The sequence below is a fragment of the Entelurus aequoreus genome, linkage group LG19, assembly GCF_033978785.1.
Source record: "Entelurus aequoreus isolate RoL-2023_Sb linkage group LG19, RoL_Eaeq_v1.1, whole genome shotgun sequence".
Lineage (NCBI taxonomy): Eukaryota > Metazoa > Chordata > Actinopteri > Syngnathiformes > Syngnathidae > Entelurus > Entelurus aequoreus.
The window spans coordinates 15,885,029-15,912,525 of NC_084749.1; the positions used below are offsets into that span (position 1 = coordinate 15,885,029).

The 27,497-nt window shown below is 37.2% G+C and overlaps 1 protein-coding gene and 1 long non-coding RNA gene across 2 annotated transcripts; one reads left to right on the forward strand and one right to left on the reverse strand.

The window, feature by feature from the left end:
- Positions 1-56: 56 nt before the first annotated feature.
- Positions 57-27,497, reverse strand: LOC133635159 (5-hydroxytryptamine receptor 3C-like). The gene is made up of 15 exons (XM_062028012.1): positions 27,377-27,497; positions 25,489-25,658; positions 23,003-23,169; positions 22,702-22,912; positions 21,153-21,332; positions 18,017-18,201; positions 10,726-10,789; positions 6,737-6,900; positions 6,609-6,653; positions 6,423-6,529; positions 6,185-6,354; positions 3,405-3,574; positions 3,118-3,328; positions 414-614; positions 57-335 (listed from the first exon to the last, which is right to left on the reverse strand). Exons 2-15 carry the CDS (start codon positions 25,655-25,657, stop codon positions 76-78), a joined length of 2,304 nt encoding a protein of 767 aa, XP_061883996.1. The 5' UTR covers position 25,658; positions 27,377-27,497; the 3' UTR covers positions 57-75.
- Positions 426-21,343, forward strand: LOC133635160 (uncharacterized). The gene is made up of 4 exons (XR_009822025.1): positions 426-546; positions 6,746-6,926; positions 17,906-18,085; positions 21,176-21,343. It is a non-coding gene; the product is annotated as an uncharacterized LOC133635160 (long non-coding RNA).

Sequence of the window (27,497 nt, forward strand, 5' to 3'; positions counted from 1 at the left end):
GGTTTTATTGGATGTAAAAAATTAATGGAAACTATTCAAAGTGATATGCACACAAAGTGAAAGTGAAAGCATGTTTTATGAGTTGACCCAGATGAGGCTGATGGTGAGGAAGCTGGCAGATATGAAGATGATGTAGATGGCAAACAGCAGGCGGTCCACGATGAAGCCCACCTGGACCCACTCCTCCGAGCTCTGGCCGCCCGCCACTTCCTGCTCCAACCGCAGGCGGATGACACGGAGGTCCTCCCCCAGCCTCCTCAGCTCCTGCTGGACCACGCCCTCCTTTCTCAGGGCCCCGCCCACACCTGCTCTCCCACTGACCGCCTCCATGTCTTCTGCAGAAGGTGAGTTCTCATTTTTTCTTACGCTCTTATTTTGTGTTCACGATTGTGAAAGACCTCCCACGTTCTTACCCAGCGTGAACGGGTTTTGGACCACCGCTTGTGTCGACTTTGGAGGAAGCAGCACCAGGCGCCCCAACATGTTGATGACGATCAGTCGGAGCCAGCCAGGAAGCTGCGATTGGCGAGAGGAACCCTGCAGGAGGTTGGTGATGAGCACCGTCTCCAGGAGGCTTGCTACCATCAGAGCCAGGCACACGGACAGGAACACGTCTGTCATATCAGAATCCGAAATACTTTAATAATCCCCGAGGGGAAATTAAGATTTTCAGCACAATCCCATTCAAGAGCACACAAACATTACAGGGAGACAGAACAGGAAAAAAATGAGGAAAAACAAAATTCAGCCTCGGCCCCTGGAGAGGGGGTCCAGACTTAGGCCAAGGGAAAAAAAACTCATAGCCATAGCACACATAAACACAGCCACAAAAGTAAATCAACAATAATAAAAACAAATACAATGTGGTGGCCTCTGCGGTGTTCCACGCCATCGTCTGCTGGGGTGGGGGGAGCATGGCCAGAGACAGGAGCAGACCCAACAAAGCAACCAAGAGAGCCAAGTAGTAGCCCTCGTAGTAGTAACATAATAGTAACACATTCCATATTTTCATTCAATGTACTGCAGTATATGCAGTTTCACAGGCGGAAACTACAATATTGTTGTGGAACTGTGAGAAAAAGTGTTGGAACAAAGTCGTCATTTACATAAAAAAAACAAAAAAACATTTTCATTTAATAAATTGTAAGGAAATATATTTAAAATGGGAATAAAGTTGTAATATTGCAAGAAAAAACTACGTAATATTTGAAGAAATATAAGATTAAAATAAAAATTCATGACAAAATTGATTTTTATTCAGATTTTTTAAATGTAATTTTATGAGAATAAAGTCTCAATAGTATGATGATTAAAAAGGTGGTAACACAATAACTAATTAAAAAATATATTTAAAAAAAAAAATATGTGAATGAATACAGTTGAAAATATTGACAAGAAAAACAAAGTGAAAATAAATTCCTAAAATGCAAACTTGTAAAACTGGAAATTTATCGAAACTGTAATATTAGAATAACAAAGTCAGAATATTAAAATGAAAAAAAAGGTTGTTAATACAAAAATGAAAACAAATAAATACATAAAAAATTGTGAACAGTTTAAAATATTTCCAAGAAAAAAAAAAATAATTCTGAAAAAAAATTCCTGAACCCTTGTAAAACTGGAAGTTTATAGAAACTGTAATATTACAATAATAACATCAGAATATTATGATGTTTAAAATAGTAGTAACAATTCAGAATATTGAAAACAAATTTTACAAAAAAAAATTCTAAAATGCATACGTGTAAAACTGGAAATTTAAAGAAACTTATTTTACAATAATAAAGTCTGAATATTAAGAGGAGTTGTTTTCAATTAGAATGAAGGCTTAATTTAATATTAGCAGAAAAAAGTGTATACTTATCAATTTCCTTCTGGTGAAACAATATTTTCAGTATAATGGATGGAATAAATACAATATAAATATATAAATAATAAAATATGCTGTAAATAATTATGAAATAAAAATTCCATCCATTATACTGAACATATCTGATTAGAAGAAAATTGTAAAGTTTATGAATAAAAAGACATAATGAACCTTTTTGAGCTAGACAAATTGTGATAAGGTACTTTATTACAAGCAAAAATAATTAGAACTAACGAGAAGTCGAAATGTTTACTTTGAATTTGGTCCTAATTTTGATTGAAGTTCAAATATTACAATAGCACACCCAGTAATATTATGAGAATAAAGTCAAAATATTGCAAAAAAACCAAACATGACCATTTGTACAAAATTGAAGTCATAATTTTACAAGTAAAATTATATTTCTTTAAAAATGAAATGATCATTTCGTATGATTCGACTTGTCATATTACAACAACAAATTTGTAAAGGAGAAATATTGGAATGAAAAAGTTTTACTTTACAAGAATCAAGTTAGACTTGTTTTTAAATAAAATACAGTGTAAATTACACAATAAATTAGATTTATTAGAAAAAAAAAATCCTAACTTTATAGTAATAAAGTTTAAGTACTACAGACTTAGACTTCCTTTTTATTGTCATTCAAATTTGAACTTTACAGTACAGATAAGAACGAAATTTTGTTGCATTAGCTCATGGTAGTGCAGGATAAAAAAGCAATAAGGTGCAGATATAAATAAATAGATTACTGTACAGATAAATATATTGCACTTTTGCATATGCATCCACGTTTATGGATGTATGTTATATTGTCTTTATATTCCAGCCAGTTAATCCATTTTTGGGGTGAATTGAGGGGATTATTATGATGCGTTCAAGAGTCTTACGGCCTACAATAACACACACTGTAATATTGTAAGAATAAAGTAACATTTTGCAAAAACAAGACCAATTTTACACAAAATCGTAATTTTACCAGTAAAATGTAATGGGGGGTGGGGAGGAAGACTTTCATGGGAATAGTGATTTAATTGTACGATAAAAAATTTTTTGTGATATTATAAATTCAATGTAAATATATTACAAGAAAAATAAAAACATTTCACAAAAAGGAAGCTGTAAAAATAATTATAATTATAATTATCTTTAACAGCGCAAAAAAACGTTACGCTTGTAATAGAACAAGGTTTTATTGTGTGTAAACCGTGCGTGAAACCCATCAACTGGCGAGCACAACCCAGACGTACTTATGAGAGGTATGGTGTTCCCCGTGATGGGCAGCAGGTCGTTCATGATGAGCAGAAAGACGGTGTAGCCCAGGATGAGGGTCATCTTGAAGGAGGAGCGGTCCACACTCTGAGGAGGCAACAGGAAGCTGAAGAGGTCGACGGTGATGAGGAAGCAGCTGGGGATCAACAGGTTGACCACGTAGAGTGTGGACCTGCGTCGTAACGAGATCTGTAGTCCACAAAATGATACCGTGGGACTCGGTCATGACAGTTTTGTGTAGAAAACATAGTAAACAGTTCCTTACAAAGAAGCGAAGCTCGTCATAATGCTCTCCAACAGAAGCAGAAGATGGTAGTCGGTTTATAGACGCTGCGATTCCAAGGAGTTCCCACTCGCCCTTAGTTTTTATCATTCCTCTGGAAAATTCCAGTATTTTCTCTGTTGTGAATATTTGTCCCAGCTGCATGGCAGATGCTGGAAGAAAACATTTTAAATCGGGACTTTAAACCCCAACGGAATTACCTTTGAACGCTCAAAAAAAGTACCGCCTCAGAAAAACACTTGTAAGCACCAACATTAAAATTCAGTAGAGTAGTAGACCTACGTATTCATTAAAAACAAGACAGATGTTTTGTTTACAAGTATATTTAATATTGTTGGCCTCTGCAACATCACACACAGTTTGAACAGTAACACTGTGTTTAAATATAGGAAAATTAAACGCTAATCACTTAGTTAAGCGATTCTTTGTTGTACCACTGGATGGAGCCGCAGTCATAGCAACCGCAGATAATAAAGCAACACGACATCATGAATAAACCACATTTGTTCACTGATTAGTTGGAATATGTCAATGAATGCTCCTCTTGTTTGCAACAATTTGGACAACTATGAATCCTATTATTGGCACAATATGGAGGAAAAAAATACAGAGTAATGCTATCATATTCTGAAAATAAAATGTGAATTTTATGAAGTAAAGTGAAAACTACAAGAACAAAGTGTAATATTGCTAGAAAAGAGGCAAAATATTACAAGAATAAAGTCATATTGCAGAAAAATGTTATAATGTTGCAGGAATAAGGGCAAAATATTAGGGGTGCCGGGAAAAATGTGATTCACACCTGATTCCTGATTATTACAGTGTGTACCGTATTTTTCGGACTATAAGTCGCAGTTTTTTTCATAGTTTGGCCGGGGGTGCGACTTATGTGTGAAATTATGAACACATTACCGTAAAATATCAAATAATATTATTTAGCTCATTCACGTAAGAGACTAGACGTATAAGATTTCATGGGATTTAGCGATTAGGAGTGACAGATTGTTTGGTAAACGTATAGCATGTTCTATATGTTATAGTTATTTGAATGACTCTTACCATAATATGTTACGTTAACATACCAGGCACGTTCCCAGTTGGTTATTTATGCCTCATATAACGTACACTTATTCAGCCTGTTGTTCACTATTCTTTATTTATTTTAAATTGCCTTTCAAATGTCTATTCTTGGTGTTGGGTTTTATCAAATAAATTTCCCCAAAAAATGCGACTTATACTCCAGTGCGACTTATATATGTTTTTTTCCTTCTTTATTATGCATTTTCGGCCGGTGCGATTTATACTCCGGAGCGATTTATACTCCGGAAAATACGGTATTAGGATTTAGAAAGGACATTTTGAGGCCACCATGGCGTTTAATTGAATACTGACTCAAAAATCAATTCTGAATCATTCCTACAAAAAATACTGCAAAAATGTTTTGAAACAAAAAAGGATAAAATAAGTCATATTCTTCGTAAAAATGTTCAGATTTTATTATCTCTGATTCTGTATATTACGGTAAAATATGTTTAAGGACACAGAAATAGTTTCTGACAAATCACAAGAAAACAAGTCAAAATTTTACCAGAGTAAGGTTATATATTTTATTCGATTAAACTCGTCATCGTACAAGAAAATGTAGGACTATTGCAAGAATAAAGTTAAAATATTACAAGAAAAAGGCACATGAGAATAGTCAGGGAAAAAATAGTATTATTACAGATTTATACAAATATTAAAATATAAATATGTTTTTAGAGAATTCATACAAAAAAGTTGCAATTTTGCCAGAATAAAGTCCTAATGTTATGATCTTAAATTCTGTATATTAGGGTTAACACGTATATTTATATATATGTGTTATTTATATATATATATATATATATATATATATATATATATATATATATATATATATATATATATATATTTTGCAGACATTTTTTTATACCTCACCAGAACAAAGTTTTGTTTTATGAGAATAAAGTTGGGATTTAATATAAACAGAAAAAAATTGTAACATTAAAAGTTTAAAGCAAAAAACATTGAAAGAAAAAAAAAATTTTCACGAGCTTAAATGGAAAAAAAATTGATAAAAAAAAAAAAAAGTACCGGTAGTAATTTTATCAATCAATCAAAGTTTATTTATATAGCCCTTAATCACATGTGTCTCAAAGGGCTGCACAAGCCACAACCACATCCTCGGCTCAGATCCCACATCAGGGCAAGGAAAAACTCAACCCAATGGACGCAGTGAGAAACCTTGCCCCCCCCCAAGTGCAATGGATGATGGATGCCGAGTGGAATTTTACCAAAATAAAGTCCTAATTTCATTATCTTAAATTCTGTATATAGTAGGGTAAAGCGTGTTGAATATATATATATATATATATATATATATATATATATATATATATATATATATATATATATATATATATATATATATATATATATATATATATATATATATATATATATATATACACAGTCACGATCAAATACATACACTTGTAAAGAACGCGGGCTCAATCTTAATTAAATAATAAAACACAGTGTTACTGTTTAAACTGTGTGTAATGTTACAATGGCCAAAATATTACATATACTTCTTAAATAGAACCTCTGCCTGCTATGCTACTGTATTTGGATATTAGTCATCATGTTGGCACTTGGAAGTGTTTTCTGAGGTGGTACTTGGTGGAAACGGGTTTGAGCAGCATTGTGCAATGATACTACAGACAGATGTTAGTTCTTACTGTGATGCAGGTAGGAGTTGAAGGTTAACGTGCAGTTCTGGATGTCAAAGGGAAAGGCGTAGGTGTCGAGTCTACAGGAGCTGACCACTCGCACGGGCTGTGCATCAAACACCGTGCCGTTGTGTGACAGATACGTGTACGCCGGCTTTTGCGCCAAGTTTCTCTCCATACTGCCGGAACACTCAAATTATCCTTTTGTTTGGTGCTTCGCTGTTTAAAGTTTGTCACGGCGACTTACAACTCGTTGATGACCACATCGGGAATCCACAGCAGCTTTCTGGGGACCGTAAGCCACTTTGTGCCGCACTCGGTCGGGTTCCAGCTGACAAACTCGTTTCTCCACATCTGCAACTCAGAAGCCCCGAGGAAACCCCCCCAAAACTCTCTTGTTTAGTTGTAACCAGGTTAAAAAGTGTGCACTCACGAGGTATTGGAAGATGTACGTCGTGAGGATCTGGGCCTTTTCGTCCTAAAGACAAGCAAGCCAAGCAGTCAGATGCTGGCCTGAGAGCGATGGTGACTGTGTTTTGTAACCATTGATTTGTGCCTTACCACCCCCAGAATGTTGACCAGGATGAAGTCGATACTGACGTGAGTGGGTGTCGAAATGTTCACGACGGGTCGGATGGAGCTGAGGTTGAAAACTGGCCTGAGAGCCTCCAGCAGGGCGAGGGAATCGGGGCGAGAGCAGTTCGGCATGATGGAGTTGCATGACCCTTTAACACCACGAGGCATGAATTAGGTGAGTCACCGTTCTGTATCTCTATCATCAGTCACATAAAAACATGCTCCCATCTCTATTTGAGACGTACGTAATATGTCATTTAGAGATGTCCAATAATATCAGACTGCAGATATTATTGGCCGATAAGTGCTTTAAAATGTAATATCAGAAAGTATCGGTTTCAAAAAGTCAAATTTATGACTTTTTAAAATGCCGCTGTGTACACGGACGTAGGGAGAAGTACAGAGCGCCATAAACCTTAAAGGTACTGCCTTTGCGTGGCGGCCCAATCGTGGCGTAGTGGGTAGAGCAACCGTGCCAGAAACCTGAGGGTTTCAGGTTCGCTCCCCGCCTCTTACCATCCAAAATCGCTGCCGCTGTGTCCTTGGGCAGGACACTTCACCCTTGCCCCCGGTGCCGCTCACACCGGTGAATGAATGATGAATGATAGGTGGTGGTCGGAGGGGCCGTAGGCGCAAATTGGCAGCCACGCTTCCGTCAGTCTACCAGGGCAGCTGTGGCTACGAAAGTAGCTTACCACCACCAGGTGTGAATGAATGATGGGTTCTCACTTCTCTGTGAAGCGCTTTGAGTGTCTAGAAAAGCGCTATATAAATCTAATCTATTATTATTATTATTAAAGGCACTGCTTTTGCATGGCGACCCAATCACATAATATCTACGGCTTTTCACACACACAAGTGAATGCCATGCATACTTGGTCAACAGCCATACAGGTCACACTGAGGGTAGCCGTATAAACAACTTTAACACTGTTACAAATATGCGCCACACTGTGAACCCACACCAAACAAGAATGACAAACACATTTCGGGAGAACATCCGCACCGTAACACAACATAAACACAACAGAACAAATACCCAGAACCCCTTGCAGCACTTAACTCTTCCGGGACGCTACAATATACACCCTCTGCTACCCCCCTCCCCCTCTCCACATGTCCCAAATTCCAAGCTGCTGTTTTGAGGCATGTTAAAAAAAATAATACACTTTGTGACTCCAATAATAAATATGGCAGTGCCATGTTGGCACTTTTTTTCCATAACTTGAGTTGATTTATTTTGGAAAACCTTGTTACATTGTTTAATGCATCCAGCGGGGCATCACAACAAAATTAGGCATAATAATGTGTTAATTCCACGACTGTATATCGGTATCGGTTGATATCGGAATCGGTAATTAAGAGTTGGACAATTATCGGACATCTCTAATGTCATTAACACCTCATTTTGTTGTGTCTTTAATTGAACAATAAAACATCTTAAATGTAAAGTTCTCTGGTACAGGTCCCCAATATTGTCCTGTGTCCATATTAACACTCTATCATAAGGCACTGTATATATCACATATACACACCTTCATGCCAATTAGTCGGTCTGTCCTGAAGTGATATTGATATCGGTCCGATAACAGCAGAAAAACGAGTATCTGAATATATCGGCTTGCATCTAATCGCTTGATGTAGCGCCTTTACTTGTGCAAAACTGGACAGCCAGGTGACATCTCAATGTCCTCCAATAAACACAAAAGGTTGCCATTTTCTTCTATGTTAATGAATTTAAAAAAGGTAAACATGAAGGGCTGTTAGGAGCTAGCAGCTACCCAACAGCTAAGCACACAATAGCACACAAGCTAGACATGCGTTAATAAGTTTCTTTTAATCAGTGCTTCTCAATTATTTTTCTGGACGAAGAAAATATTTTGCGCCCCCCCTCTTCTCACTCTCCACCGTGACTATAAATTGTATCATTTGTCTATAAAATTATTATTTTATAGAACTTGAACTCTGTCTTTGCCTGATTCCTTGCTTCTTGTTCTGTTTAATAGATAGTTTGGTGCTTAAACCTGACAGTATACCTCTGCATAACATTGTAAGTTTATTAACATGAAAGGAAACAGCACACCAGCCTTTCCTCGTCTTTCAAGCCAAGTGCTACGTATTCTTCATCATATTCTGGTATGGAAAAAAAAAAGCAGTTTCCCGAGGTCCCACCCTTGCATTGCACCGCGCGCCCCCAAGGGGGTCCGCCCCACTATTTGAGAAGAACTGCCTTAAATGAACACTGTGCTGTTATGGACTGAAATATTGTTCAATTAAGGCAGAGGTGTCCAAACTTTTTCCACTGAGGGCCGCACACGGAAAAAATAAAGCATGCGGGGGCCATTTTGATATTTTATTCATTTTCAAACCATAACAAAATATATGGATTTGTTTTTTGTTTTTTTTACCTTTAGGGCTCCCGGGGACCATAAAGGGTCTAAGTCATTAAAATGTTAAAAACAAGTCATATTATTATTTTATTTATCTATTTAACGCTTACAGTAAATCTCTACAGTATATCAACTTCAGGTTTTTGCCTTTTCTGTCAAAGACAACTTTGTTTTTTTATAATAAAACTGAAATATGCAGTATTTCCCCCACTGCCCAAAACATTCAGAAAGCAATGTTTCATGTGAAGTAATTAGAGCCTTAAAAAGATCAATAATGCAGGAAGCCGTTGATTTTAATTCATTATTATTTTTGAGTAATCACAGTGAAAAGATGAATAAAATCCCATTAAATATATTTGGGATCCAAAAGGTGTCCCACTCATAAAGTGATACATTTTTATTACTTTTTTTTAACTTTCAACACTTAAGTTACGGGATCAACTTCAGATATATCTGTCGATTTTACGTTTGAACTATTATTTTGTTTCTTTTATGCACTTTTGTCAAAGAAAACGTTGTTGTTTTTGTATGGCAACCACACAATATTTTCTGCAATATTTTCCACATAAAACATTTTAAAGTGAAATATTTGAAATAATTGGAGCCTTGAATAGGTCAATAATCCATTATAACATTGATTTTTTTTTTTTTGGAGCAATGGCAAAAAAAAAGAAAAATAAAGATAGACAAAAGAAAAAAAAAACAGCCTGTATGGCAGCTTTGTGTCAACCTTGCAACTTTTTTCTAGTTAGATTTTCACTTTTTTTAATGTTTCTTTTTAATTTTTGCAATAGCATTTCCAGAATGTGTGGCGGGCCGGTAAACAATTAGCTGCGGGGCGCAAATGGCCCCCGGGCCGCACTTTGGACATCACTGCATTAAGGACACTTAGTGGCCTCACTGGCCTAGTGGTTAGAGTGTCCGCCCTGAGATCGGTAGGTTGTGAGTTCAAACCCCGGCCGAGTCATACCAAAGACTATAAAAATGGGACCCATTACCTCCCTGCTTGGCACTCAGCATCAAGGGTTGGAATTGGGGTTTAAATCACCAAAAATGATTACAGGGCGTGGCCACCACTGCTGCTCACTGCTCCCCTCACCAGGGGGTGATCAAGGGTGATGGGTCAAATGCAGAGAATAATTTCGCCACACCTAGTGTGTGTGTGACAATCATTGGTACTTTAACTTAACTTGTTATGTATGTCTAGCTGGTTTGCTATTGTTAGCTTAGCTGTTGTGTAGCTGCTAGCTCCTACTCGCCTGTAGCCTACTATGTTCACCTTTTTTAAATTCATTAAAATAGAAGAAAAGACCAACCTTGTGTGCTTATTGGAGGACATTTAGATGTTAACTGGCTGTCCAGTTTTGCACAAGCTTATATCGGAGCTTTCAGGTGCAAGCCAATATAATCCGATACTTGGGGTTTTTTTGGGTTGCTGTTATCTGTCAGATATCTCTTATCGGATATTGGGTCGCGCTCCTGAACCTTTTAAAACCATTTGGTCTGTGGCTGAAGCGAGTGATCAATGGTGTGGTCATGAAGTCAAAAATAAACAGGAGATTTGCATAAAATTCAAAATCTTACCATGCATGAAGAGAGAGATGAAGATGAAGAGAACCACAGAAGACTTGATTTTCTGCGGGCAGCACTAAAAACATTAACAGTGGGTCAAAAGTGCTTGTGTGTGTGGTGCTCCCGTGGAAGTGGAGAGAAGGTCCAAATCATTTCAGAAATCTGATTGGCATGGAAAACGTTCATTTCGGATGTCAACAACACAATACGAACATAGTCTGTGGAACGCTCTCCCTGACCACCTGAGGGCACCACAGACTGTGGATGCTTTTAAAAAAGGCTTAAAAACCCTTCTTTTTGGAAAGGCCTTTTTTTTTTTTTAGATATATGCATACTAGTTTTAGCTATTTGGATGTTCTAGTTTTTATTTTATTTTATTTTTTCAAATCTTTTTATTTTGATACGCTGTAGCACAGGGGTCACCAACCTTTTTGAAACCAAGAGCTACTTCTTGGGTACTGATTAATGCGAAGGGCTACCAGTTTGATACACACTTAAATAAATTGCCAGAAATAGCCAATTTGCTCAATTTACCTTTAACTCTACGTTATTATTAATAATTAATGATATTTACACTTAATTGAACAGTTTAAGAGGAGAAAACACGAAAAAAAACTGACAATTAAATTTTGAAACATAGTTTATCTTCAATTTCGACTCTTTAAAATTCAAAATTCAACCGAAAAAAAGAAGAGAAAAACTAGCTAATTCAAATCTTTTTGAAAAAATTAAAAAAAGAATTTATGGAACATCATTAGTAATTTTTCCTGATTAAGATTAATTTTAAAATTTTGATGACATGTTTTAAATAGGTTACAATCCAATCTACACTTTCTTAGAATATATAACAAATTGGACCAAGCTATATTTCTAACAAAGACAAATCATTATTTCTTCTAGATTTTCCAGAACAAAATTTTTAAAAGAAATTCAAAAGACTTTGAAATAAGATTTAAATTTGATTCTACAGATTTTCTAGATTTGCCAGAATTTTTTTTTCGAATTTTAATCATAATAAGTTTGAAGAAATATTTCACAAATATTCTTAGTCGAAAAAACAGAAGCTAAAATGAAGAATTAAATTAAAATGTATTTATTATTCTTTACAATAAAAACAAGTAATTTACTTGAACATTGATTTAAATTGTCAGGAAAGAAGAGGAAGGAATTTAAAAGGTAAAAAGGTATATGTGTTTAAAAATCCTAGAATAATTTTTAAGGTTGTATTTTTTCTCTAAAATTGTCTTTCTGAAAGTTATAAGAAACAAAGTAAAAAAAATAATGAATGTATTTAAACAAGTGAAGACCAAGTCTTTAAAATATTTTCTTGGATTTTCAAATTCTATTTGAGTTTTGTCTCTCTTAGAATTAAAAATGTCGAACAAAGCGAGACCAGCTTGCTAGTAAATAATTAAAATTTAAAAAATAGAGGCAGCTCACTGGTAAGTGCTGCTATTTGAGCTATTTTTTAGAACAGGCCAGCGGGCTACTCATCTGGTCCTTACGGGCTACCTGGTGCCCGTGGGCACCGCGTTGGTGACCCCTGCTGTAGCACTTTGAGGTTGTTTGCTCACTGTAAAGTGCTTTTTACAAATAAAATCTATTATTATTATTATTATAAAGTAAACAAAAACAATCCAGGCCGTCTGACTCCAGTTTCAGAGTGTGCATCAGAATTAGTGTACTGTGCACCCCAAAACGGGTGTTACCTGTGTTCATTTGATATGATCCAGTTTTAAGGTTAGCGGTCGCTAGGGAATGTTCGACAAGTTTGTTTTACTAAATAAAATTACATTGTGTTTTTGATTGCAACGTTGTCAGAACGAACTTGAAGGGGAACTGCACTTTTTCGGGGGAATTTTGCCTATCATTTACAATCTTTATGTAAGACAAGCACACATATGTATTTTTTTAATGCATTCTTACTCGTATATAAATGGGAGAAAAAGAATGCAGCCTGTATGTCTACTGCAGTAACAGGCACTTTCATATTATCATGTAATATTTACATATTTTATCATTTTAAGCATGCGGCGACGCAATAGTTTCACAAACGCATCACAACGTTTGCTTTTTTCCTTCGACAACATCACTGATTTCTACTCATGAAGACTTCATGGGAGTCAACAAACGAAATGAAACAATTACTTACTGTACAATGTCTGCTGTCACTGGGATGCCACCGTTTAGGATGTTCATATATTCCTGGTTAGATGAAGAATGATTCAAAGAAAAAAGGGGGGTGGAACCGAGGGTCTTGTTGTGTCTTTCTCGCCATTTCTGAGTCTAAATTGGATGTCAAAGTTGACCAACTTGTCGGATTCTATCCTCATCCTTCTTCTATCAAGGTGAGAGGCATTATTTACGATCTCGAATAAACTTTAACCGTCACAGTTTGGTTGCGGCTTACTGCGCGGTTCGTTCTCCCAGGATGCAAACGGACGACGCCGGACAGGACTTGCAGGTAGGAACATGATTTCATCTTGAAACAAGATTCAAAGAGGTACAAAGCAGAAAACAACCCGACGGGACAAGGTGTCGATCGCACTTGAAGCTAAGTACTTAGCATGGGCTAGGAGGCAAGCAAAACTTAGCACTGGAATCATGAACTAGAAAACTTACTAGCTGTGGCATGAACAAACAAATCTTACATGACAGTAGCGTGAAGCAAACAATGACGCCAGGCCGACTGACCGGCAAAGGCAGGCTTAAATAATGTCTGATTAGCAGCAGGTGAGCGTCCCGAACACAAGAGGCAGGTGAAAATAATAGGTAGCCATGGTAACCAACTCAGAGGTGCACAAACAGGAACTAAAGGAGTCCAAAACTAACCGAAAACACAAAATATAATCCGGACCACGGATCGTGACATTAACGAGTTACGAGGGGAGGAATCAGCTCACCAGCTGATGATGTCAACAAAGCAACACAAGCTCGTTAGCTCTCTGTGAGGAAGGTTTTATTTTAATATTCAAAATAGTGTTAGGGGAGGAAGCATCACCCTGGGAAACAGAAGGGAGCAAGTCATTATGACACGGCTGAGATTTGGACACTGTGGCCTTGCAGGGGGACTGGCCCGTATTGGGAAACATGAAAATGGACTGTGTGAATGTGGGACAGAAGAAACTGTGCAGCATGTTTTTATGGAGTGTCCTATATACACAACAGAGAGGAGAGAGCTTTTTGCTGCATTACTAGATGCAGGGTTGCCCTGCATCTCACTGAGGATTATTCTGAACCCTGAGGAACATCAAAGTGCAGTGATGAAAGCAGTCATGGACTACCTGTGGAATACTGGCCTGCACCAGAAAGTGTAACTGCATAAGCTGTGGTAATACCTGAACTGAACTGTGGGAGGCAGCAATACGCCGATGGGCGTCTAGTCTGCCGGAAAGCCACAAGAAGAAGAAGAAGAAGAAGTGATCACGGCGACGCTATAAATAGCTTGTTTGCATTAGCGCTTATAATAATAATAATAATATCACTAATACTTGGTTAGTATTCAGGTAAATGGAATATTGGTGGCACCTTTTGGATGGTTATTTAGAGGGCTTTATGAGCGGAATAGAGGACCTTCCATTGACTCCATTGTAAGCATACTTTTATTTATGAGTTAGTATCCATTAAAAAAATACATGTCTTTATGTCTCTAATAATAGTAATTGTGAACAATTCGCAACATTCCCAATAATGTGCAGTTCCCCTTTAAGAATTATTTCAACCCCACTGACTCCCATTACAACAATTTTTTAAAACAGACTGTAATCCTGATATAATACTATGCTTTTTTTTTAATAATGAAAACCAAATGCATATCATTCTGGGCAATTGAAAAACAAGAAAATATTGTTTCGGTGTAATTGTGCACTTTAACTGCCAGATGGAGCCAGAAAACCATGATGCATTATTCTCAGAGCTTTGATAAGCGTAAATGCGTTAAACTGCCACTAAACGGCTGAAATGCAATGAAAAGGATATTGGGTAGTTATAATAAACATGGCAAATATATATAAAACACTTGTGTATCTCTCATTCTAGTAAAAATAAAACATTTTATCTACTTTTTAAAAATCAATGTTGTCATGAAATTGTAATTTTCCAAACTCAAATATTCCACTCTGCAACTAATTGTTTTAGAAATATTTTTTGTAATTTGCATTTTTTTCTTTATAAAAAGAAAACAATTATTTTTTACAAAAAGACCATAAAACACAAGAAACGTAACAAAATAATAACGACTACATATACATGGATAGATCTGAAGTTGTTAAAATATTTCAAGCATTGAAAGTAAAAAAATATTAACTTATTGCTGAGTTTTGCAATAATGCAACTTTTATGAGCGGGTCTCTTTTGGATCTTAAGAGTGTGACTAGTCAATATTAAACTGATTAAATGTAATGTGTTGGTTGTTTTACATGTTTTATAGCAGTTCACTTAATTAAATCATGCTTTTTGTGTCTTGTTTTTGTCTTAACAGTCTTTCACAGTTGCTAAAATCTTTTTTAATGAGTTTGAACCTGAAACAGATATTTGTAGGACTTAAAATAGAAAAATACATTTAATTTCTAAACACTGTGGAGTTCAGTGTTCTTTAAATAGTTGTGTTTGAGTTTAGACATTCCACTTTAAATAACACATGTCAAAATAGATGTTTGATTTTATTACAACTTAACGATAGACGCTGATGCATTTCGATAGAGAGTAAATAAGAAGATCTGTTTAGATGTGATAAAAGTGAGCATAGAATAAGATTGTTTATTACCAATTTGTATCCATGACACGTTGTTGTTGTTACCTGTGTGTTGTTGTTACCTGTGTGTTGTAAATACAACAGGAATGTTGGAGTTAGGTTACATAATTATAGATTCATATAGGTATATACTTTTACATTCTCTCATAATGGCTTAGTTTTTATAATAGTGACTCACAGGAACAACTACACTTGGTTAAAATGAATATCAGCCAAAGCTGTGAGGTATTTGTCCATATCATTTTATTTTAAACAGTAGTTTCTGTCATTTTATCATTCAGTAGGAAACACATGTGCTAGTTCAGGGGTGTCCAAACTACGGCCGCCAGCGTCTTCAATTTGGCCCGCGAGACTTCATGAGTTAAACAAAGCATCGCACCACGGAGTGCTTTCAAACTAATCTTAAATACCAGGCGGTCTCAGAATGCTACTTATTTGCTGCCATCTTGTGGACAACGTGAGTAAATCCCTTGAACATACTTTTAAATTATAGCACAGCATTTACTTATATGGCGCAATCCAAACAACCTTCCCTAGTCATGGTGCAAAAAAAAAAATGAAACTAACAAAAGTCAGCACACATGGTCACACATAACACAAACTGCTCTCTAAATGTTGTGGATACTATGAAAAACGTCCAAACACCATAGAAAAAACCCAAAACATTTTCACCCATTTAAATCCATTAGAGTGCACATACACACACGTGTGTGTGTGTGTATATATATATATATATATATATATATATATATATATATATATATATATATATATACATATACATATACATATACATATACATATACATACATATATACCTGTGTGTATACATATACAGTACCGGTATATATATATATACCTGTATATATATATTTGTATATATATATACACAAAACATATATGTATATATATATACTGTGTGTATATATATATATATATACATACATACAATTTCAAAAAAGATTATTAATTAGTATTCACTTATTTTTTTTAAATCGTTTTTCCATATTTTCAATTGTTGCTGCTTTTTGTACAATATACTTTGTTGAGATTTTTCAAGTGTTTACAGACTTTTACGTTTTTTTTAAATTAAAAACAACTAGCAACGAATCTAGCATCTTCTTCTGGTGTTATTATAGAATGTACTCGTGTTTAGAGACTCTTCTTCTGTCCCTCGATGTCCCTGACTAAAGAGACTGAAGCGAGCATGACGTCACACTCGGTTGGCGCTGTTGCTCTAGTTGGACTTTCTCTCCTTAAAAGCCGCCACTGTCCTGTTAATATTTGCACATTTTGTAGATGGCTGTCTGCAATATATATTAAAAATCACGTCCACATCACAGACATGCTGACAACGCTCCAGACAATGGCGTGCGTTTTGTTTACATCCGGCTCCAGTAGCGCGGTTTTCGGTAAACAAAGTATTTTTCCGGTGGTCAAGTTTTCGGTACGTCACTTGTCAATAGTGCACTAGTATGCTGTATATATTGTAGTAGAATTTCTGACCTTTGAGCTATATTTCGTGTCTATCAAGAATGTCTGCTTGTTTCATTTCTCTTCTATTCTATACCATTGAAGGACCAGATGTAGGACAAAGTTGAATATGGAGTCGCTCTGACCATTCTACAAAATGTTTTGATTGTCTAACCATGACTAAGGGATTCAAGGATGTTGCAAAACAAACATGTCGAAAACAACGGGACCTTGGGGCATGGGGAAACAGATAAAATGGCCAAGTGACAAGGGCTGAGGGAGATTGCTTGATTCTTGTGTCCTCCGGAGGACGTTTGTTTGTCTGCATGGGCAGCTCAATCCGACTTTGCACTTTTGACTATGGGTAAATAAACCTTGTGTACTAAACTCACTTTTGTTGCTGTTTAAGCTTCGGACAATCCACTACAATATCAATTCATACTGTAACGACCAACTGGTGTTAATGTTTTATGTTTGTGTAGTTTGGATTCGATGTTGGTTTTTCCCATGTTTGCAAACACACCGTCCAAGCCTGAAAGGTGATTGTCGGAGGAAGCGCGGACTCATGAGACGGAAGTGTATCGGACGACCCGATACACTTTTATTATTTTATTATTAATATTTCTTTGCTTGTATGTAAATGTTGAATATTATAAATAAAGGTTTAAAAATAAATTTAAAAAAATAAAAAGTGTATTGTTGTGTGTTTCTTCTGGGGGCTACAATATGTTATATTACTTAAATTTGTTTACAAGTACAAAAACAACCTTATTTGGTGTGGCGGTAATAAAAATGCTGTGGGGAAACCCTGTGTGTATATACTGTATGTATATATTTTTTTTAGCCCAATGTGGCCCCAAGTCAAAAGGTTTGGACACCCCTGCTCTAGTTGATAAATGCTTGTTCTTTAGGGACTAACACATATATTAAGCATAACAGTGGATTAATCCTACACATGTTTGACAGGTAGACCCAAGTCATCTATTGGCTGGCCCAGATGACGATGATGGTGAGGAAGCTGACAGATATGAAGAGGATGTAGAAGCCAAACAGCAGGCGGTCTATGATGAAACCCACCTGGATCCACTCCTCCGAGCTCTGGCTGACCCCTAACTGCTGCTCCACCTGCAGGCGGATGACTTTCAGGTCTGCACCCAGGCTCCTCAGCTCCTGCAGGGCATTGTCCTCCACCACTGGTCCTTTCTCCTCTTCAGGTGCCCCGTCGGCTCGCCGCTGCTCTGACACGGGACTCGCTCTCGTGTCTGTTTGAGGAGCAAATCACTCGTCTTTAAAGTGTTTTCCACAAGGTGACATCCCGACATGCAGTCGCGAGTTTACCTTTAAACCACATTAGCAAATAGCCCAGAGCAAAGATGAGGGGGAACACAAATCATATTTAATCGTGCTTGGAGCAGCACTTACTTACTAAAGGGACATGGGGGAACATTTTTTTTGTATAATTTTTATTTTTTTAAAAAATTTTTAGACATGTATCTTGTGCGCACGAGAAACTTTTTATAAGGTTATAAAAAAAAAAAAAAATTAAAATTTGTATTTGTATTTGTATTTTTTTTAGACATGTATCTCGTGCGCACGAGAAACTTTTTATAGTTATAAAAAAAAATTAAAAACAATTTTATTTTTTAGACATGTATCTCGTGCGCACGAGAAACTATCTCGTGAGCACGAGAAACTTTTTATAAAGTTATAAAAATAATAATAATTAAAAACAATTTTATTTTTTATTTTTATTTTTTAGACATATATCGTAATTATAAAACATTTTTTCCCCTCATGTCCTTTAGGGCAGTGGACCCCAACCACCGGGCCGCTGCCCGGTACCGGCCCGCGGACCGATTGGTACTGGGCCGCACAAGAAATTAAAAAAAACTTTTTTTTTTGTTTTTTTTTGTTAAATCAACATAAAAAACACAATACATACATTATATATCAATATAAATCAATACAGTCCGTAAACACACATGATTGTATTTCTTTATGAGAAAAAAAAAAAAATTCCACCACCCCCACCCCCCACCGGTCCGTGGGACAAATTTTCAAGCGTTGACCGGTCCACAGCTACAAAAAGGTTGGGGACCACTGCTTTAGGGGCTCCGTACTTACTAGTTCAAAACTAACACTTTTGCAGCGAATTCCTAAAAATACTAGAGTGCTTCTGTTTGTGCAGTGTTTTTCAACCTTTTTCAGATATAAATCTATTTTTTTGTGCACCCTAAAAAATATATTTATCTGTGCTCAGAGCAGTATTCTTTGATATGTACCACAATGATGAGCGTGCATAAATCATATGAGTTAGTCTGGGGGTGCCACGGGTATCTGTACTTGGAGCAGCATTCTTTAGAGGGTGTCACAAGGACGAGGAGGAAAAACACTTTTATTTGTGCTCAGAGCAGCCTGCTTTAGGGGGCCACATAAGGATGGGGGTCTTGCACATTAAACCACCACACTGCAAAAACTGAAATCTAAGTAAGATTAAATATCTCAAATAAGGGTGACATTTGCTTATTTTCTGTCTGATAAGATAATTCTTCTCACTAAGCAGATTTTATGTTGCAGTGTTTTACTTGTTTTAAGGGTTTTGGTCCTAAATTATCTCAGTAAGATATTACAGCTTGTTGCTGAGATTTTATGACCTATACTACCGTTCAAAAGTTTGGGGTCACATTGAAATGTCCTTATTTTTGAAGGAAAAGCACTGTACTTTTCAATGAAGATAACTTTAAACTAGTCTTAACTTTAAAGAAATACACTCTATACATTGCTAATGTGGTAAATGACTATCTAGCTGCAAATGTCTGGTTTTTGGTGCAATATCTACATAGGTGTATAGAGGCCCATTTCCAGCAACTATCACTCCAGTGTTCTAATGGTACAATGTGTTTGCTCATTGGCTCAGAAGGCTAATTGATGATTAGAAAACCCTTGTGCAATCATGTTCACACATCTGAAAACAGTTTAGCTCGTTACAGAAGCTACAAAACTGACCTTCTTTTGAGCAGATTGAGTTTCTGGAGCATCACATTTGTGGGGTCAATTAAACGCTCAAAATGGCCAGAAAAAGAGAACTTTCATCTGAAACTCGACAGTCTATTCTTGTTCTTAGAAATGAAGGCTATTCCACAAAATTGTTTGGGTGACCCCAAACTTTTGAACGGTAGTGTATATTGAGTAAAACATGCTTGAAACCGTTGCAAAGCTGTGTCATCAACACTCACAAGTATAAAACTACTTTTTTAAAGGAATAATTTCTTATTTCAAGCATGAAAAAATAAATCATGACTTTGACACAATTTTGTCTCCCAATTAAAACGGATGGACTTTGCTGTTTTATTTTCAATGAAACAAGAGAAAATATGTACTCATATAGTAGTATAGTTGGCACAGTACATTAAAATGACAGGTAATATTTAAACATTTAACATGTGACATTTATAACAAATTTGAACAGAAATAGTTCATGCACATTCAGATGAATTCTTCAAAATTACAATTAAAAATGTTTTGGCCGGGGGCCGGGCTGTTTATATATATATATATGTATATATATACATATATATACAGTATATACATATATATATATTATTATAGAGGTTTATTTGAAATAGGGACAGATACAAAAACATAGACATCTGAATGTCTATGTATATATATATACTCCTCGCACACTAATTGACTGAAAGAGCACAAACTCGGCGTGATGATGTCATGTTATCGATGGAAAAATGCATTTTTAGACCATATGATTTGCCTAGGAGACCCCGAGAGTAACAAGCGGTTGCCTTTCTATTAAGAATAATACAGTGTTTTAAGTTTGCTGGTTTCAAGAAATGTAATGCCGAGCGCATATCATTATGTCAAGATAATGGCACTAGCATTTACTTAATGTAAGAATATTTTTCAACATATTGAGCAAAAAGGTCTCGTATTTTTTTTTCTACCAAGAAAAGTGCACTTGTTATTAGTGAGAATATACTTATTTTAAGATATTTTTGGGTTCATTGAGGTTAGCTAATTGTACTTGTTTTGGAAAGTCTTGACAAGCCAAATGTTCTTGTTCTATTGGCAGATAATTTTGCTTAGTTAAAACAAAAAAAAATACCCCTAATTTTTTATTTATTTTTTCTTGTTTTTGAACACTGACTTTTTGCAGTGCACTGCCAGCATGCACACATGACTCCACATATTTGTTTACCTGCTTCTTTATTGTCTCGCCAGGGCAGACCAACAAGACCTCCCAGAGTCCGCAGAACAAGCGCGCGGACCCAGCGGGGAACGGGGCGCAGGTTTTTGGAGCCGAGCAGCAAGTTGGTGATGAGGACAGTCTCCAGGAGGCTGGCCACCATCAGAGCCAAGCACAGACAGAAGAAGACGTCTGGCGGGAACGACAGGAGATAAGTCCAAATATTTGTGTCAGATATTTAAGTCATTTCTGCAGAGAGAAGACATCTAAACAAATCACTGCTGGTGGTGAAAGTTGTTTGCTGCTTATTTGAATGTTGACAATATGAAAATATGAACGTGTTTGTCCGTAGACAATGTAACACTTGACCACACGCCCCTGCACCGCATCAATTTGTTTATAAAATCTCTTTATGCGTGACAATCACTGATGCAAACCAGAGCTCAGTTGGCGCTTGATGGAAATCTCGTCAAATCAGCAGTGTTCTTTTTTTTTTTATATAAAGTACAGGCCAAAAGTTTGGACACACCTTCCCATTCAATGCGTTTTCTTCATTTTCATGACTATTTACATTGTAGATTGTCACTGAAGGCATCAACACTATGAATGAACACATGTGGAGTTATGTACTTAACAAAAAAAAGGTGTAATAACTGAAAACATGTTTTATATTCTAGTTCCTTCAAAATAGCCACCCTTTGCTCTGATTACTGCTTTGCACACTCTTGGCATTCTCTTGAGCACGCCTGTTTGTTGAACACATGGCGTCTCGCAGGCCAAATTGAAGACATGGACCCGCGGGCCGTAGTTTGGAACCCCCTGCTCTAAGATACGAGGCTGGGCCCTAACCCTCTTACCCTAACCCTAACCAAATAACTCTAAATTAAGTCTTTGTTACTTAGAATATGTTCCCCATACTAAAGTGTTACCAAAAACATATAACTTTGTCTTGAATTTGGAAAAAAAACATTTTATTTTTCACTAAAGAAGGGTTCGGTGAATGTGCATATGAAACTAATGGGGTTCGGTACCTCCAACAAGGTTAAGAACCACTGGACTAGTGTAAAAAAGACTTACCAAAATTGAAAAAAACTAAGCTTTTACAAAAAAATCTGAGCTAATTATGTCAAATGCCTTCTCCAGGTCGGCTCCAAAAAATAATCCTCTTTTATTTTCCATATTATAATTTTCTATAATTTCTACTCAGTTGCCTAGTGGTTAGAGTGTCCGCCCTGAGATCGGTAGGTTGTGAGTTCAAACCCCGGCCGAGTCATACCAAAGACTATAAAAATGGGACCCATTACCTCCCTGCTTGACACTCAGCATTAAGGGTTGGAATTGGGGGTTAAATCACCAAAATGATTCCCGGGCGCGGCCACCGCTGCTGCCCACTGCTCCCTTGGTGTTTTGGTTAACATTAGGGTTCAGGTTAGGGATTTAGCTGTCATCATCACTTTGTGATACTAATTGCACTGTTTTGGCATCTATTTCCATATCTGACCTGTCCTTGCTCTAGTATTACTCTTCACAACCTTGATTGCCGGATGAGTCGGAGACGTACTTATGAGAGGTATGGTGTTCCCCGTGATGGGCAGCAGGTCGTTCATGATGAGCAGAAAGACGGTGTAGCCCAGGATGAGGGTCATCTTGAAGGAGGAGCGGTCCACACTCTGAGGAGGCAACAGGAAGCTGAAGAGGTCGACGGTGATGAGGAAGCAGCTGGGGATCAACAGGTTGACCACGTAGAGCGTGGACCTGCGTCGCACTCGGATCTACGGGGACAACGGAGGATGACGACCCAAATTCTGTAAGTACAGACGCTCCCGTGTATTCGGTTTTTTTTACCGTGGAATGAAACTTACGTGAAATGCAAGCTCATCGATGAGGTGACCCTCACTCTCATGTTGGTGACTGATCTTTTCACTGGTGATGTCCAGCAGCTCCCACTCCCCCAAAGTGGTCATCACATCCTTGGAGACCTTCGTGATCTCTTCATCAGTTGACGAAGGAAACACCTTCAACTCTGTTCCTGGTAACCAGAGAGACGGAGTTTGAAAGCAAGGGACAACCCTTGTCAAAGCGCTAATAACTCCTCGTTAGGCTTTTAGAGCATGATTCTCAAACTGTGGTACCACTAGTGGTACGCGGGCTCCATCTAGTGGTACGCCAAAGAATCACTTGATAAAAGTTCTATTATATAGCGTCTTGATCTAGTGCAGTGGTTCTTAACCTGGGTTCGATCGAACCCTAGGGGTTCGGTGTGTCGGGCTCAGGGGTTCGGCGGAGGTCAAAACACACCCGACTCATCGTGTAAATACAAACTTCTCCCTATCGGCGTATTACGGATACGGCAACAGCAGAAGTCAGACTGATTTGCAGGTGTGTAATTTGTTGTGAGTTTATGCACTGTGTTGGTTTTGTTGTTTGAACAAGGTGATGTTCATGCACGGTTCATTTTATGCACCAGTAAAAAAACATGGTAACACTTTAGTATGGGGAACATATTCACCATTAATTAGTTGCTTATTAACATGCAAATTATGTAACATATTGGCTCTTAACTAGTCATTATTAAGTACTTATTAATGCCTTATTCGGCATGGCCTTATTATAACCCTAACCCTAACCAAATAACTCTAAATTAAGTCTTTGTTACTTAGAATATGTTCCCCATACTAAAGTGTTACCAAAAACATATAACTTTGTCTTGAATTTGAAAAAAAAACATTTTATTTTTCACTAAAGAAGGGTTCGGTGAATGTGCATATGAAACTAATGGGGTTCGGTACCTCCAACAAGGTTAAGAACCACTGGACTAGTGTAATAAAGAGTTGCCAAAATTTGAAAAAAACTAAGCTTTTACAAATAAAATGTAAACTAATTCTGTCAAATGCCTTCTCCAGGTCGGCTACAAAAATTAATCCTCGTTTATTTTCCATATTATAATTTCTACTCAGTGGCCTAGTGGTTAGAGTGTCCGCCCTGAGATCGGTAGGTCGTGAGTTCAAACCCCGGCCGAGTCATACCAAAGATTATAAAAATGGGACCCTGCTTGGCACTCAGCATCAAGGGTTGGAATTGGGGGTTAAATCACCAAGGCATCTGAGGACAAAGAGAAGCTGGTAGAATATACTAAGGAAAAGTACTAGCTGCTCCAAACATGGCTATGTATAAAGAAAGAACTCTTAAACATATATGCATTCTCCGCATTTTTCACACTTGAAAAAGGTTTTTTTTAATCTCAATGGGATTTTTTCCTGGTTAAATAAATTTTAAAAATGGCAGTAAAACGGCTGATCAAACAAAACAGAAGTTATCGTCACTAGCTGCCGAAACTAGCTCTCCAATCAGCTAAACAGACTCAATAAATCCACAGTGACGTTTGGCTGAATTTACGAAACGAGAATCATACAAACAGAATGCCATTATCAGTCAATAATACTAACACAGACCCTCGTAAATTAAGTTAAAGTTAAAGTACCAATGATTGTCACACACACACTAGGTGTGGCGAAATTATTCTCTGCATTTGACCCATCACCCTTGATCACCCCCTGGGAGGTGAGGGGAGCAGTGGGCAGCAGCGGTGGCCACGCCCGGGAATCATTTTTGGTGATTTAACCCCCAATTCCAACCTTTGATGCTGAGTGCCAAGCAGGGAGGTAATGGGTCCCACATTTATAGTCTTTGGTATGACTCGGCCGGGGTTTGAACTCACAACCTAACGATCTCAGGGCGGACACTCTAACCACTAGGCCACTGAGTAGGTTGTGTATATATTTAGCTATATTAGCTAATGCTAACGACGCTAGCTTGATTACACTATGACAACTTGTACAAATATGCACAAAAACACTCCCGCAAACATCACACATGGGACGGTTTAGTAAGTAAGAATTGTTTTAGTTATATTGCAAACTTACAAACCTTGCTTTGGCGTGATGAATGAAGAATCTGCACAAGTAGAAACGCTATGGACGACTACAAGACGGAACGGCACTTGCGCTTCCGGTTGAAAGCACTAAACAGAATTAAAAAGCTGCAGACGTCGACCCCGCAGCACCTGCAGTAAATTTTGGCAGTAGGCGATGACAAATCCACGAATTAGCCCACACAGTTTTATAAGCCGCAATGTGGAAAGCGTGGGAAAAAAGTAGCGGAATTTTCGGTACTTGTTAAATAAAACGTCTGCCTTGTTTTTAATGACTACTTAGGCCTATTATGCTACTGTATTTTAATGTTGGTCACTATGGCGATACTCGGAGAGCTTTTCTGAGGTGGCACTTGGTGAAAAAAGTTTGAGAGCCGCCGTGTTTGGATTAGAGTGTTCTCATGCAAAGAGCTTTACCGACTGTGATGAAGGCGCTGAAGGTGAGAGTGCACTCCTGTACGTCAAAGGGGAAGGTGTAGATGTCGAGGCGACACGAGCTGACAACTCTGGCCGGTTTGGCGTCTTCCATGCTTCCGTCGCTGTGCAGATTCACGTAAGGGACGAATGGAGCTTTGTCTTCGTTCATACTGCAACACACAGATTGATTGATTGTGACTTTTATTAGTAGATTGCACAGTACAGTACATATTCCCTACAATTGACAACTAAATGGTAACACCCAAATAAGTTTTTCAACTCGTTTAAGTCGGGGTCCACGTTAATCAATTCATGGTAAACAGGTGAACAGGTAATACAGGTGACTTACACCTTTAGTAGGCCTGATCTACTAAAGGTTTGAACAAAATATGGCTGTCAAATTTACCACATGCGATTAATGAAAGGCGACGTAGGTTTCTTCACGGTCAGTAATTAGTGCAAAGATGGGAGAGGGGACGCTGACTGGTGTGCTCGCTGGAAAATGTCACTTCAAAATAAACCCGGCCAGTACTTTTACATCAGTGTTTCTTAACCATAGGGCCAGGGACCATTTATTGGGCCACAAGCGGAGGGCCACCAAAAAATCTGTTTCTCAGCTGTGGTCTTTATGGGCTGCAGCGTTGCTCAGTTGTAATTAATTAAATGTCTAAACAACCTCACGCCAACATATCTCTCCGACCTCCTTCAGCCTTACTGCCCCACCCGATCCCTAAGATCAGCCGATCAGCTGCTACTGACGGTCCCAGACACAAGGCTGAAGCTTAGAGGTGACAGAGCTTTCGCCGCTGCTGCTCCCAAGCTCTGGAACGACCTACCTCTGAGTGTCAGACAAGCCTCCTCTCTTCCTGTTTTTAAATCTCTCTTAAAAACATACTTTTATTCCATGGCTTTTAACACTGAGTGATATCCATCCTGCAATGGCGCCCCATAATACACCTGCTGTGAACCTGTTTTTATGTTTTTATGTTTTATTTATTTTATTTATTTATTTTTTATCGTGTTCTGTTTGTGTTGTGTTGTGTTTGCTCGGTTCTCGTATTATCTTTTAACCTGCCCATTCTACAGCACTTTGGCTACCCCTGTGGTACATTTTAAATGTGCTTTGTAAATAAAGTTGATTTGATTTGATTTGATATAAAAAGTCATAATTATGAAATGAGAAAGTCGATATAATAATATAAAAAGTCATGATTATGAGATAAAAAGTTGAAATGTCATAAGTCAATATTATATAAAAAATTATAATTATGAGATAGTAAGTAAAAAATATGTGATAAGAAAGTTGATATGATAAAAAAAAGTCATAATTATGAGATAAAAAGTCTTAATTATGAGAGAAAAAGTAGTAATTATTAGTAATTATGACTTTTTAATCTCATAATCATGACTTTTTATCTCGTAATTTTAATTTACTATTGGGGTAATCTTTTGTAGTGGCTTCCTGGAATTTTAATAAATATTTCTTAATTTATTTATTTTTTTAATCTTATTTGTTTTTTGTCCTCCTGCTTCTGCTTTTTTAATGCCAGCTAAATAGCTTCTTGCTTTAGTTGTTTGTTTTTAACTGCAGTCAAACTCGAAATGATTCCTCCCCCTGGCAAACTTGCACTTGAAGTTTTTGTTCAAACATAAATAAAACCTGAGGAATATTTATTTCCACAATCACGCCGTCCTACTATTGTTCTGGTTAGATTTTCTGTCTTATTTCCAACCAAGAAAAAAACTTGCTGCTCGAATAAAAGTAACTTGAAGTCAAAATTACAACATTTTGAGCATGACACTTTAAATCAAGAATTCAATCACAATTGAAATATTTTCCCTAAAAAGTGTGTCATAGTTCTGTCTTGTCGTGGTCTCGTCAACTCACAACTCATTGATGACCAGATCCGGAACCCAAAACTTCTTCCTGGGCAGGGAAATCTTGTCGGTGCCGCACTGGAGCGGGTCCCAACTGACAAACTCACTGTGCCACCTCTGCAGTCACAAAG

Bases quoted from the DNA above. Each gene is read 5' to 3' on its own strand.
- LOC133635159 (XM_062028012.1), bottom strand. From the start codon at position 25,657: ATGAACGAAGACAAAGCTCCATTCGTCCCTTACGTGAATCTGCACAGC. The intron at 23,170-25,488 runs GTAAAGCTCTTT...TCTGGTTACCAG, and splicing joins CAGCGCCTTCATCACAGTCG to GAACAGAGTTGAAGGTGTTT. The intron at 6,355-6,422 runs GTAAGTCGCCGT...GTGTTCCGGCAG, and splicing joins GATGTGGTCATCAACGAGTT to TATGGAGAGAAACTTGGCGC.